At 42.7% G+C, this 14,366-nt stretch overlaps 2 protein-coding genes across 5 annotated transcripts in view; both read left to right on the top strand.

Moving 5' to 3' along the window:
• The window catches only part of LOC118119957 (FERM, ARHGEF and pleckstrin domain-containing protein 1), a 55,989-nt gene extending 45,337 nt beyond the window's left edge, over positions 1–10,652 (top strand). The window contains 12 exon segments of the mRNA XM_035174459.2: positions 259–392; positions 1,807–1,888; positions 1,992–2,229; positions 2,325–2,455; positions 3,055–3,123; positions 3,437–3,526; positions 3,893–3,975; positions 5,045–5,157; positions 5,403–5,569; positions 7,888–7,995; positions 8,776–8,927; positions 9,412–10,652. Coding sequence (XP_035030350.2) covers positions 259–392; positions 1,807–1,888; positions 1,992–2,229; positions 2,325–2,455; positions 3,055–3,123; positions 3,437–3,526; positions 3,893–3,975; positions 5,045–5,157; positions 5,403–5,569; positions 7,888–7,995; positions 8,776–8,927; positions 9,412–9,493 — 1,449 coding nt within the window. The 3' untranslated portion in view covers positions 9,494–10,652.
• A 1,263-nt stretch (positions 10,653–11,915) lies between these two features.
• Positions 11,916–14,366, top strand: part of LOC118119795 (dedicator of cytokinesis protein 9) — a 77,001-nt gene continuing 74,550 nt past the window's right edge. For all 4 annotated transcript variants that reach the window (XM_035174109.2, XM_035174102.2, XM_047342503.1 and 1 more), the window contains exon 1: positions 11,916–12,352. In XM_035174109.2, coding sequence (XP_035030000.1) covers positions 12,233–12,352 — 120 coding nt within the window. In that variant the 5' untranslated portion in view covers positions 11,916–12,232. The remainder of the gene's footprint in view (positions 12,353–14,366) is intronic.

Raw genomic sequence — 14,366 nt, 5'->3', positions numbered from 1 at the left:
TTCTGTGTTTATTTGAGCAAAATTCAATGAAAGAATATATCAGATTTTTGTATTTTTACATTTCAAATACAATTTTAATACTTTTCATTATTTATTATGGTTTATTGACAATTTAACCTTTTAGCTTAGGTTACACAGATTGTAGAGTTATGAAGCATTTGAAGCTACTCCAACACCACATTAAGCAAAAGTACCAATGATGGCACTGGCGGACCTTTTCTCTAACTGTGTGTGTGTGTGTGTGTGTTTTGATGGCAGTCTTTTCAGAGTGCAGTGGGTGAAGACGAGGCGACTCCAGACTCTTTGAAGAGCACCGTCCACTCCACCTTCGAGCCTCTGCACAAGTTTCATGCAGGTTTTCTCAGGGAGGTGGAGCAGCGGCTGGCGATGTGGTGAGTGTCGTCCCCCGATGTTTCCGTGCAGGGTCAAGAACTCTTCCAGTGATGTGTCGGTTTGTTTTTCCAGATCTACTTCAACTTCCACCATTTTTAATGAGTTTCATTGGCATTTAGTTTGAGAGAGGGGGGGGGCGACACTGGTCCCTTTAGTTGACCTGAGGAGCTATCGTCTCCATAGCAACAGTCGCTCTACACTGTCGCCGGCCTTTTTTTTTGCCTGTGGGTTTCTGCTGTCTGACCTCCTTAATGATGTTGTGCTTTATCGAACTTACACTGAATCACACAGACACACACACACACAACACACACACACACACACACACACACACACACACACACACACACACACACACACATTCAGATGTGCAGACAGTGATTCATAAAGCCTGTCAGACTGTAAAATGTATGACCATTAACTGCAGACGTGCAGTAATATATGTTTACTTACGTGCCTATTATAGCAAATCTTTGTTAGAGCTTCAAATTAAAGCCGGAAGTAAGAATTAGTCAAAGCTGCTGATAAAGAACCAGATTCAAATGTGAATGTAAATTATCCAGCACTACACGTGTCTCTCTATTCTCTTTGCATATTCAAACATTCCAGTAGATGTATGTACCTCTGTCATTGTGACCAACATTATAGATCAGTCTGTCACAGATGAAGATGAGTGTGTTTTACAGACTGAGAGATGTTTCCTTAAATGCACTGTTAAAAATACATATTCTGAGTGAATACAGTGGCAGCAAATTACTCCCTATGTGGGGAGAGTCATGCTCAAGGGAGACACCTGCTGGTGGGTCCCTCTCAAAGTTCTCTCCAACTTGAGATGAGGTGAAACGCATGTGAATAATCAATAAGCAGGAAGTGCTGTTGTGTCAGTTACTCCACTCTCAACAGTAATAACCATAATAACTAAGTTTAAGGAGAAGGCAGCTGTCAAAAGCAGATGTTTCAAACACCCTATCACCCTGTTTAAGAAAGTGATAACAAAAATCCTGGATTTCCCCCCTGATTTGGATCTGTACCAAAATTTGAGTGGTTTTTTTCTTGATCCAAATCACATCCTTCCAGGTTTCATGATAATCATTTGAGTAGTTTTTGCGTAACCTTGCTTACAAACTAACCTACCAACAAACAAGTGGCCAGGGCTGAAACCATAACCTCCTTGAAGCTGAAGTAAAATTTGCTTTGCAAGGAGGATTGAATCCAAATTGATAAAGGTTATTTAAAAAAACACATTTTCAGAAGCAAAATACAAACAGACAGAAGACAGAAGAGTAAGCTTTTTGATATAAATATGCTTCCACAGTATCTTGGTTCCTCAGTCTAGTCGTTCTAAAGTTGAGGTGTTTTAAAAGCAAAAACTAAAAATCTTAACCTAATGAAGCTGCTGTGTATCTGTTGTAGGGAAGGACGCTCCAACGCTCACATTAAAGGAGACTATCAGCGCATTGGAGATGTTATGTTGAAGAATCTGCAAGGTTTGAAGGTGAAGCACAGATTGGTTTTAAAACTCTTGCATATCTGTAAAAACTGAAATGCATCCACACTCATGTGTTTTTGGCATTTTCCCAACTTAAATGTGTCCCCAGCCGCTGACGGCAAACCTGCACAAGCAGTCTGAAGTCCTGTTAGAGCTGGAGAAGGCGTGCAGGGCGTCCCGCAAGTTAGAGGGTCTCTGCAGGGACTTTGAGCTGCAGAAGGTCTGCTACGTCCCCCTGAACGTCTTCATCCTGCGGCCGCTGCATCGCCTCGCTCACTACAAGCAGATCCTGGAGCGCCTGTGCAAACACTACGCCGCTACTCACGTGGACTTCAGGGACTGCAGAGGTGTGACACTCACACCTATGTTGATAGGTCTGGAGCAGCAGAATAATCCAACAGATGATATTCAGTGACGAATTACCTGTGGTTTTTTTCTGCAGCTGCTCTGGCTGATGTGTCTGAGGTGGTGGAGCTGCTCCAGGGAAGTTTAATCAAGATGGAGAACTTCCAGAAGCTTCTGGAGTTGAAGAAGGATTTGATTGGCATTGACAATCTTGTTGTTCCTGGTCGGGTGAGTTGAGGAAATTTGATTCTGTGTCAGACTTTCAAACATCTACCTACGTTTTTAGAGACAGGACGACCTTGTGGGCACATATCATATGGACGAATGTGCCTTGAGCAGCAGGTGGCTCGACTTCTCGTTGGTTCAGACGATTAACCCAACCGTCACCAAACCACACGCTGAATTGTTATTTTGATCCTCACCAAATTTCACACACTCATAGAAATCAGTCCCCTTAATACACCAGAATTTTTTCCGACCAAGATCCATGAATTAGTGCCTTGGGAAATTGGTGAAAATATTTTTAAAAATCCAGTAATATTAAAGAAAGGGATTTTAAAACATTCCTGAATCCGCCCCTTTGTCCAGATCTGTGCCAAAATCAAATGGGTTCTTTCTCGGCCAAATTCCCACCCTTCCACCAAGTTTCTTGAAATCCTGTTCAGTACTTTTTGCGTAATCGTGCTCACAACAACAAAAGTAACTTGCTCGGTGGAGGTAAAAATGCCCAAAAAAACGGCTTGTAAGTTTGTTTGTTTTTTTACTTCCTTTGTAGTTTGTATCTAATAAATAATGTGCGTGTTATTTTTCCATGTTCTCTTTCTCAGGAGTTCATCAGGTTAGGCTGCCTCAGCAAACTGTCTGGAAAAGGCCTACAGCAACGAATGTTCTTCCTGGTAACGCCCACTTTCTGAGAAATTACTGATCTAATTATTTAGTTGAGTGAGCTCAGCGGAAAAATAATTTGACTTTTATCTTCCCACCTATACATAAATCAGATGGTGTTGGCAGGGAAGCATAACAAGTTGTTCAGGCTCTGTCGTTATGGTTCGAAATGTAACTTGTAAACAGAGCAATAAAAATGTTGGAGTATATTTGTACAGTGGAACATTGTGGTGAAGAAAAGTAATTAACTGTTGGAATTTATTTTTGTTTTGATTTAAAAGACTGTAAATGCCCCTTTTCTCTTTTCCCTCTTTCTGGCTGTAGTTCAACGACGTCATTTTGTACACGAGTCGGGGGATGACGACGACCAATCAGTTCAAAGTGCACGGACAGCTGCCGCTACATGGCATGAAAGTAAGAGCTGTGTTACTTTCACTGAACACAAAGTGCTGCAAACAGCTGTCACCAGTTTGTCATTACTGCGAATAAACTGCTTTTAACGGCTGAGCGGCTGCCGCTGCTCTTTCAGGGATTGCCTCCACACACACACACACACACACACACACACACACACACACACACACACACACACACACACACATACATATTCATATTCATACAGTCGCACTCACACACACTCTCAGGACATCTTCACAAATCCTTCTCTCTCACTCCTCCTTCTCTGCTGTTCTGTCTATTTCGGTCCGTTCTGTCCCAGATACCGCTCTCCTCTAATGTTTTATCTGTGTCTGGGGTTTTTTTCGTGCGTTCTTCTGCCAGATCAGGGAGAGTGAAGACGAGTGGGGCGTTCCTCACGCCTTCACGCTGGTTGGAGAGCGACAGTCGGTGGTGGTGGCAGCAAGGTGATGGGGTGAGTGAGTGAGTGAGTGAGTGTGAGTGGTGGTGAGTGTGTGTGTGTGTGTGTGTGTGTGTGTGTGTGTGTGTGTGTGTGTGTGTGTGTGTGTGTGTGTGTGTGTGTGTGTGTGTGTGTGTGTGTGTGTGTGTGTGTGTGTGTGTGTGTGTGTGTGTGTGTGTGTGTGTGTGTGTGTGTGTGTCTGTCCACCACAGACACCTTGTACCTAGACCTAAAACTAACCCTTGTGTGTGTGTGTTTCTTTTTCTGGAGTGTGGAGAGTTTATATATGGAGCTGTCTGGGAATCACTAGACATGCACAGCTGAGTTCTCGCAAATATATTAAACTATAATAGGCACATTATTATTATTTTTTTATTATTGATTCAGCCTCAGGAGTTGATCCATTACGGTGGAATTTCCATTGGGGATGGCGGGGGTGTGTTTCCATAGTTTTCAAAATCCTGATATGGTTCCCCTGATGTTTACAGTTGTGTATGTGTGTGCTCATCACTTTTAATTACAGTGAGCTCACAGCAATTAAGATTCATGGGCAGAGCCTCTTTCTATTCCCTGCGTTCTGCCTCTCAGGCTCAGTCCTCGGCCTTACCTGCCTGACAGGAGGAGCTGTGTGTAAATGTGGGACTGAAAACTTCTCTTTACATTTCTTTAAAACATTATTTTTCAATGTTACTTTCACTTTTACTTGCAAAATTGCATTACAATGTTTTTAATCACAGTTTTAACCAGAAGGTGAAGTTCATAACTTCACTAAGGCTCAACAGTCCCATCAAATTCAAGAGATGACAGATGAAAGCGTACCAAAGAAGCACATTTTGGGCGGATTGAATACATAGTTTTTATTTATGTTAATATTCTCAAAAACATATGCTGAATTCATCTGATAATTGTTGTTAAACTATCAATAATATCACAATGTGTGTAGTTTTTTTCATGTATTTTCATCGGTTTTTATTTACTAATTTGTTTTAACACAATATTTCTTTGATTGTGAGATATTTTTAAACACTTTTCCTGACCAACAAACACTTTTTAAAATGTGTGTGTTTTTACTCTAGTTCAGTGACGGAGATGGAGAAGTGGATGGAGGACATAAAGATGGCGGTAGAAATGACAAAAACCAGCAACGGGACTTCGTCTGACCTGGGGACCTGCAATCTGACCGACAACAGTAAGTTACGACATAAACATGCAGTTCAATATGAAACGTATGATTCAGTCTCCAGAGTTGATCCATCGAGGAGTGAAAAACAAACAGTGCATCATCAGTCGCTGTCACAAAATACTATGAGTACACCGTCTGAAATCCAGGACTCCCTTTGCTTTGTGAATAATCTGACTCTGTCTGTGTTTGAGCCCATCTCCCCTCACCGCCCCACTCGTCTTCTAGCAGTAACAACCTCCTGACTTTCCCAGAATGCCCTGAGGACTCCCCGGCGGAGGTGGAGTCCGAGGACGATATGACCGCCCTGCAGCACGCCGCGCCGGAGAGGCCCACCCCTCACCGTGGTAACACCATGGTGCACGTGTGCTGGCACAGGAACACCAGTGTGTCCATGGTGGACTTTAGCATAGCTGTGGAGGTACCGGCCAAACCTCAGCACTCAACCTCAGACCTGCTCCTCCCTCCTCCCACCTCCTGCCTCGCTGTTTTCTTCCTTCTGACTGTTTCTGAGTGTGTGTCTGTATCTGAATACACTGTGATTATGTCTCCGTGGTAACAGTATCCTCCTGTGCTGCACTGCATCACCTTAACTATGCTTAAGGATATAATTTTAATATATTTGATTAATTTTAAGGCTCATTCTTTTCACTTTTTAGTTTTCCCAATTACAAAACACCTAAATACCTAAAAAAAATAAAATATTGGTTAAGAATCTGAGACCTAATCACCGAAACATTGGTGTTACAAATTTGTTCGATAACTGAAATTTACAATGCAAGAACTCTAATAACATTTTTCTTCTAAAAAAATCTAAGATAGATGATCAACAGTTTGTTTACATTTATCCTTTTTTGCATAACTGATTTTCTACGCTGTGCCTGTTGTCACATTATTTTTACATATTCAATACAAAAATATCGAGCTAGTGAGCCCTTTGAAGAAGAAGAATGCAGAGCGACCTCTGCTTTCCTCTTCTCTCCTGCTAGTTTTTCTTTGCACGTTACCGCCACCAACTGTCGATCAGCAGAATAGCATGAAACCAATGACGGGATGTGAATCACGCCACCCACATACATGGTGCTTAATCAACAATACAAACAAAATGGGACGTCCTCATGTAGAAGAGATGCTCTGTGGTGCTACTAGTCTACAAAAACTCCAGAGGTCACGTTTTTAATGTGCTCTTTAAAAATCAGGTAATTTTAGTTTTAAAAACTGAAAACAATGAGCCTTACAACTCAATATTTGAGCTATTCTTACATCTGATAAATGCTCATTTCCAGTCACTGTGTGTTAAAGACGATTTATTTGCAGCCTCAGTGAAAATACCGTTCCCACCTGTTCCCTCCTGTGGCTCAGCGTAGCCAATTTTCCTTTATCCAAACTCTAAACTGTGGCTTTTCCTGTGTGGCTCTGTCCTCTCTCTCCCCTCCTGGCACTTGAAATGTCTGAATGTCTATAAATAGAGAGAGAGCAGCACCTAGATCTGCTAAACGTTCCTGATCTCGCACTCACAGATGGGATCCTGTTTTGGGATGTAGCCTCCTTACAACCCAGCTGTGTCCGGGTCTAGCTCTGCTCTTCCTCTGTAACCGCGTCCTCTTCACAGCCTTGCCTGGACACTCACCATGTGACTGATGTGTTAACCCCTGCCACTGCATGCCTGTGTTTCACCGACTCAGTCTCTGTGTTTCTGTCCTTCCCTCCCTGTCTGTTTTTTCTCTCTCTGTCTCTCTTCCCCATGCGTCTGTGCGTTCCTCCATGGTAGAGGACCCTAGTCCAGTCAGTGGGAATATGGCCCCCTCGGTGGGGCCCCCCAGTGGCCAGGGACCGGTGCCTCTGTCTGTTATCTGCTGGTACCGTGTTCAGAGCCTCTCCTTTAGTGAATCCTGCAGGAGTCTAGAGGTAAAGGAGCCAGGCAGACAGGAGAGGCCCTGTGTGTGTGTGTGTGTGTGTGTGTGTGTGTGTGTGTGTGTGTGTGTGTGTGTGTGTGTGTGTGTGTGTGTGTGTGTGTGTGTGTGTGTGTGTGTGTGTGTGTGTGTGTGTGTGTGTGTGTGTGTGTGTGTGTGTGTGTGTGTGTGTTTAATTCCACTGCTCCATCAGGCAATGTTACCAAAGGCTTCACAGGAACAAAAATAGAATAGAACTAGCTGTGGTGCCTCGTGTTGTATTTAGTATAGTAATCCATCAATTCCTTTAATAGGAATTTGACAGCTGAAGATTCAAAATGAAATTGCTGGTAAAAACACCATGATCATAAAACAGAATCTGACTGAGAAGAAACGGAAGAATACAGTTTTATAGTTATAGTTCTGAACAGTGATTCCCAACCATTTCTACTCAGGGGGTATTGTCCCAATAGGAAAATAGTTATTTATAGTTCACTTAAACAAACATATATCTACGTGTATATTATATATCTACATATTTGTGCATAGTAAAATAAACACAAAAAATTAAAGATATTTAAGTTAATTAATTAAGTGAAAACAATTAGAACATGAGAGGTAGTGTTGATGAATTGGTGATTACACTGTCTCTTGCTAGAGCTGTGTGGATATATTGTATCTGTTTTTTAATTGTTAGACTGTAATGGTTCATGTTATGGTGCTAACAGTAGATTTAGAGTCCAGAATAGAATAGAATAGAATAAAAGAGAGAATGTTTAAGAGCCTAAATGTCTATGACTTGGTTTTGTTGTTAATTTCAAACTTGTCCTTTTTTCCTTATTTCCAGAATCAACTGTCAGGAAATTTACTGAGGAAGTTCAAGAACAGTAACGGCTGGCAGAAGCTCTGGGTGGTCTTCACCAACTTCAGCCTGTTTTTCTACAAATCTCACCAGGTGATTGTCCAGTGAACACAGAGAACACACCAGAGTCATTCCTCCTCCTCCTCCTCCTCCTCCTCCTCCTCCTCCTCCTCCTCCTCGTTCTGAGCCTGTCAAAGGGTTGTTTCTCCTCTGGAGAAGCATCACACCTTTGTATTGAATGTCAAATCTCTGTGTCATATTAGTGGTGAACACACTTTCCCATGCAGTTTGTCACCTCGCTTTTTACCCCAGAAAACATTGCGTTGCTCTTTGTGCAACACATCCTGTGAGTTTTTCAGCATAAGCAAGTTTTAAATTCTGTAATCAATAAAAAATAATATTTTTATACTTCTTTTATAAAAAGAAGCATCAACCAGACAGCTCGTCCTGCTTTACATATTATAATTTGCTTATAAATAACAAGTTTAATGATTAAGCCAGTGGCCATTAACTGTAAACACAAGATGAGCCCAACACATACTATTATCATTTATTGCTGCAATGTTGAGGAGCTGAAACCCAATATTTTTTACTTTCTTATACAAGATGTATCAGTAGAGGAATCTTAAACCCTGAGTCTAGTTGGGGATTGTGACATTTTAGTTGTCTATTAGTTCTAAGCAGTTCCACCAATGAGACATTTCCTCTTTTTAAATAACAATTAAAAAGCTGTAAAACTATTCAGAAAACATCTTTTGAATATGTCATCCACTGTTGGTCCTTATTTGAGCTATTTTTCTTTTATGCCAGTGAGCCTTTTATTTACATGTCACTTTTAATTCAGTGTCCTTTATCATGTCTCTGTCTCCTCAGGATGATTATCCACTGGCCAGCCTTCCTCTGCTGGGTTACTCTGTCACCGTCCCCTCAGACTCCGAAAACATTCACAAGGACTACGTCTTCAAACTGCATTTCAAGTCCCACGTCTATTACTTCCGAACGGAGAGTGAATATACTTTTGAGAGGTATTTATTGTCCACACTCGCATTTGCTAAAGCTGCTCTCAGACATGAACTCAGGGAAATATCAGGAAAATTAGGTCCAAACATTTTCTGGAGTTTCAAATGTTTTTTTACAACACATTGAGGACGGTCTTACCACCGAAAGCTCTCTAATCTCGTTGACTCTCCAAGTTGACATCTTCGGCAACTTCTTCTACATTTATGGCTCCTCTTTTTCACCCTGAGATATTTGTATTATTCCAGTTTTGCATCCGTCTATGTTAGAAACATCATCACACATCAACATTTTCCTGCGGCTTTCTCACATGGGCTCACTTGGAAAATGTCCGGAGCAACTGACTCAGACATTTGCGTTTTTACATACAGCCCAAGCAGGAAATTTCAAATAAAACTGTCCAGAGTTCAGTGCATGTCTGAAAGCAGCTTTTGCCGTTTTGTGGCACTCCAGACGTCAGAGGACTCATGAAACATCTCTCTCTGCCCACAGGTGGATGGAGGTCATCCGCAGCGCCACGGTCCCCTCCGGCCGCGCTCGCTTCCTGAACAACAAGGAGTCTCATCTTCACTGAGTCGACTCGCTTCCACACACTTGTCTCCTTCGGGTGGCGTCCGCTCTTCCTCCCCCACCCCCCCTCCTGGACTCTTTGCTTTTTTCTTGTCTACATACAGTATATCCGGGACATTTGTACACGTGTCCATGCACATTTGGTGCTTTTTAATGCTTTAATGGTGACATGTCCGCTGGTTTAGACTGCATCAGAGACTGCATTTTTTTGGCATTTTTACTCTCAACTCTGAAACCTCTTTTTACGGATGTCATTTTATACTGTTTTCTAATGGTCTCAACCACTTCTTATCTTTCTGGTTTTAACATTTTTGCCATCAGCAGGAACATGTTGATATAGAAGCTCAGCATTCTTTCATAGATGGTTAAACTATCACTACATTGTCACAACACTTTTGTCTACTTGGTTCATTTTATTGAAAACAGCTGCTTTGAAAACTGTCTTGCCAACTTGGTGCCAAAACTGGTTTATAGCGACATCCTGGACTTTTTAACGGTATTTTGTTACACTGGGGATAAAGGAGTGTCTCCTATGCTACAAACCATGTCATTTAAAATCATGTAAAACAGGCCACCTTTTAAAGGTCAACGCTGTGTTCGCACCTGGACCGGCACAATGTGTTCTTGTTTAAAAAAAAAAGAAAGTGATGAAAATATGAAATTATTTTTGTTGTATTATTCAACATAATCCTAGGATTGATCACGATGTGGCCAGAGGTAGCTGCCATCACCACTAACTCCATTTCAAGTAAATATTCTATCTGCTGATGTTTGTTGTACGAATAGGTCTCAAGACTGTTTATCTTCTTTTGAAATCTTCCGTTTCCCTTCAGCAGTGAAATGACAAAATGTGAGAAATGTTCATAATCATCGTATTATGAAGACGTGTGTCAGTGAAAGCTTTAAAGATTATGTGTGAGACAAAATAGAAACTTTCAGTTCTAAGTGCTGTCGCCCTCACTGAACTACAGGCTGCCTCCTGAACGAAGACGCCCACATATTTTTATGGGTATAAATGAATGGAAATGTGCATTCGACAGGGTTTTGCAGTGAAGTGAATGAGACGGAAAAAACCTCTGTTCTGCTTTGGAATCGCAGCGTTTTTCCAGACGTCAGAGAGCTCTGTGGAAATGAAAGCAATAAAACACATATTCACACTTTGATTTGTGTTCGCTTGTGTTTTGTGTTGCAGCTCCACAGGCAGGAGACTTATTTGTGCGAGTGTGTTTACAGCTGTGACCTACAGATGGCGTCATTCATCAAGAAGTTCGCTTCAGCCACACTGCTATAGCATTGTATAGTGTGGTGTTCTATAGCAATGCAAACAATGACAAGCAATGTGCAGAGCCTTGTTTTTGTTCTGTACAGTGAATGCTGTCTGGCTCAAAATTAAAAAATCTTTTTTATTTTCAAACCATCTAAACCTGCACAAGGTTTTCATGTTGAAACAGAGACTAATGTGTATCCCAGCATCGAGACACACCGGAACTACATTATGATTTTAGAAAGCTCAGATATGAAATCTTGATGAAGTACCAGTGTGTGTGTGTAACCTTATAACTCTAATAGATGACATAAAGATGTTTTGTTAAAGGAATAAGGTAATTTCAAAAGATAATGTTTTAAGCAACATACAATATTGCAATGCGGTTTCAGGCACAATATCCTCTAATCTACTGCCTGTCCGCGTGTACACATGTGTACGTACTTTTACAGAAATCTTTGTGAGGACCATTTTGAGCCTAGAACCTAAGCCTGAGGACATTACTGGAAAGTGACCAGACCAGTTTCTGAGGGCGTTTTAAGACGTGCTTTTAGGTATGAGGTTAGAATAAGGTTGAGGTTAGGGTTCTGAGCTAGGGGGATAAATTATACCAGTGAGTGTCATCACCAAGATAGAAATATAAGGTGTGTTTGTGTGTGTGGTCTGGGTATTACTCATGTTGTGGGGATCTAAACCTGTTTACAAAGTCACATTATGGGGACTTGTCTTCCTCCAACTTACAACTTATAGCACTAAAGCTCATATTTGGTGTTAATCAATCACATAAAAGTCTTGTATAGTAAATCTAATCTGTTCTGCTTCTATCAACCAGCTTGATTAGATGCTATTTACCCACTTTTATTCTCTTGTTATTCAGTGACTATATCCTTTGGTGTAAGTTACAAGCGGTTATAATCAGAGACACCAACAGAAACTCAACTAAACATGTTTTAACAATGACCCTGTTCTCCAGTGTTGGGATTTTTTTGTCGTCATAGGAAAATATTGATTCAGTCATTCATGCGGTTAAATACTCACTGTCCAAAGTCCAGGCTCAGCACGCACGCACGCACGCACACGCACAAACACACACACAAGCACGCCAGTGGGCGGGCCTTTACGCCGGTAAGGGGCGGAGCGCGCCGAGGAGGCAACCAGCAGATTAAACACCTCCTGTGTTTCTGTTTGGCGCTGAACGTGCGGGACAACTCTCGTGGAGAGGAGACTCGTAACATGACAACACGCGGGAGAAGACCGAGCTGAACGCGTTCACTTTTTAGAGACGACAACCATGAGACCCGGAGGTTGGAGCGAGGCGACCGCCGCGCCACAACATGAGTCAGCCTCAAACTAGCTGTGCGCAGTACTTGTGTGGATCCGAGAGACGGGTAACAAACCGGGGATGACCCTCCTGTAAAGCCTGCTTCCTTCAACTCGGGATTTCGGACGTGTCATTGATGCAAAGTGTTGCGCGCAGCGATGGCGACGACTCCTGCGCACCCGGAGACCAGGAGATTTACGCGTGGTCTGGGTAAACCCGGCACCGCGGCCGAGCTCAGGCAGAGCGTCTCGGAGGTGGTGAGGACGTCCGTGCTGATTGTAAGTCCACACCTCCTCCTCTTCCTCCTCCTTAACACTGTGTTATAATGTCTGCCTAAACCGCTGTGCGGCAGGAGGTCACCTGAGTTCTCGCGCACGTTGAAGAGGCAGCTGAGTTTGGACCAGCCAGGTGGGAACACATGTGGGCTCCATGGGTGGACAAGTACAGGTCAAAGTATGAGGGAGTGACTCTGACCTGCACATGTGAGACTAGTGTTTATATGGGACTGAAGAATGGAGTTAGTGGAGTTTTCCATGTGGAATTTTGCCTATATGGCACAATTTTCAAAATACTTTTCTTTGTAGCGTATACAGAACATTTGATACTCTTTGATCCAAAGCCACAAAGTCACTCCACACCTTCACTTTCATCCTCACTTCTGCCATTCAGCCCAAGTGTCTTATTTCCCTCAGAGGCCATAAAGAATCAGTGCATGATCGAGGTGTTTTGTACTCTGTGTCTCCGGGAGGCACTGAGATGCCACATTACCTCCTCACAGGGGAAAGCATGTGTCTTGGATTTCACGCTCCAGGCCGTGTCCAGTGACACTGACATAATGCTGAATTGGACCGTCCACTCTGAGAACATCTGGGTGACGAGGACCTGCACCGTACCTCCTCGGTATCAGCTTTCCACAGAGGAAGAAAGGAGCCGAGCCCTTTGTTGTGTCCGAGTGTGTTTGGGTGTTTGCTCCTTCTCCGTCTGATTGCTCCAGTATTTTCAGGAAGAAGTTGCTAGGTGACTGAAACGTACACCGGCCAGGCCCCTCTGTCAGGGAAATGGAATCCTGAGTCAGGATTCCAGACATCCAACCACACCTTCGTATTATTTATTCATTCTGTCCCTGGTGCACTGCCAGACGCCCGAGGGAAGAGAGCAGGGATGGATCCAAGAATGCATGTTGAGAAATCAGCAGGCTGAAGGAGCGCTGAGCAAACTTGAAGTTCTGGGACTTTGCTTTTGTGTTTGTATCAGCAGGAGTTGAGCAGATCATTCGTTTGGTAAACTTGTTGGCAGAAACTTTTGAATGAATTTTTTTCATTTTGCATGGTGGTCTTCTTGCAAATATTTGTTGTCATTTTACGTCCTTTGGTTGGGTTTGGGGATTCTTGTTCATGTCTCACTGTTCGTTTTTCATTTCTTTGTTGTAGTTTCTCGTCTCTGTGATCGTTTCGCATTTCTTTGTGGTGGTGGTGGTTGTGTTGTCTCTCTTTGTAATTATATTGTGCGACAATGTGTCCATTTTCTCTGTCTTTGTGGTCGTTTTTGTGACTTTCCAACAAGAAATATCCACACTCCATCCACTGGTTCTGGTCCGTGGGGCCCGTGCCACCTTTTCGTCATTTGTCTGGCCCCGCCCCTGGATATGTGAGCTATAGGGATGGAGCATATGGACGGACGTGTTGTTGAGTTCAAGTGTTTGCTGAAGCTTCTCAGTGGGACAAGAATGTTTCTGCACACACAAGACCTCTGTCCATGCGGTTTATAATTAATTCCTGCATGAAAAGTGTACACAGCAGTGGAGGGATGCAGGGACAATAAAGGGAAGATTGTGGCCATCGTCACCCGGTCTGATTCCTATGATAATGTTTTTTTGACTTGAAACACAAATGTTTCTGTCTTTGAAAGCATCCAGAGAGAAGCAACTTCAGAAGATCGTACAGCCATATCTACGTATCATGCAGACATTTCAAGTCAAGTGCACAGTGCTGCTTGTGCATTTTCACCAAGACTCACACTGGCCAGAGCCTCTTTGTTTATTGTTTGAGTGGAGAGCAGAGAGACGTGTAACAGGCCAGAGCGCTCAGCTGAGCCGTCCCTCTGTGTCCCCCCCCACTTCAGCCTGAGAACACTGTCAGCTCCATGACAGCTGTCATCGGCTTTGAATTTGTTTTCAACGCTTAGTTGCAACACAAGACACTTCCCTGCTACCTCTACATTATTTAGAGTAACGTGTTAAAGGTAATTTATTCCTGAAACACTTATTTGTTGAAATCCTCTTCATGTCCCGAT

The sequence above is a fragment of the Hippoglossus stenolepis genome, chromosome 13 (genome assembly GCF_022539355.2).
Source record: "Hippoglossus stenolepis isolate QCI-W04-F060 chromosome 13, HSTE1.2, whole genome shotgun sequence".
Classification (NCBI taxonomy): Eukaryota; Metazoa; Chordata; class Actinopteri; order Pleuronectiformes; family Pleuronectidae; genus Hippoglossus; species Hippoglossus stenolepis.
This window is presented reverse-complemented; position numbering and strand designations above follow the sequence as displayed.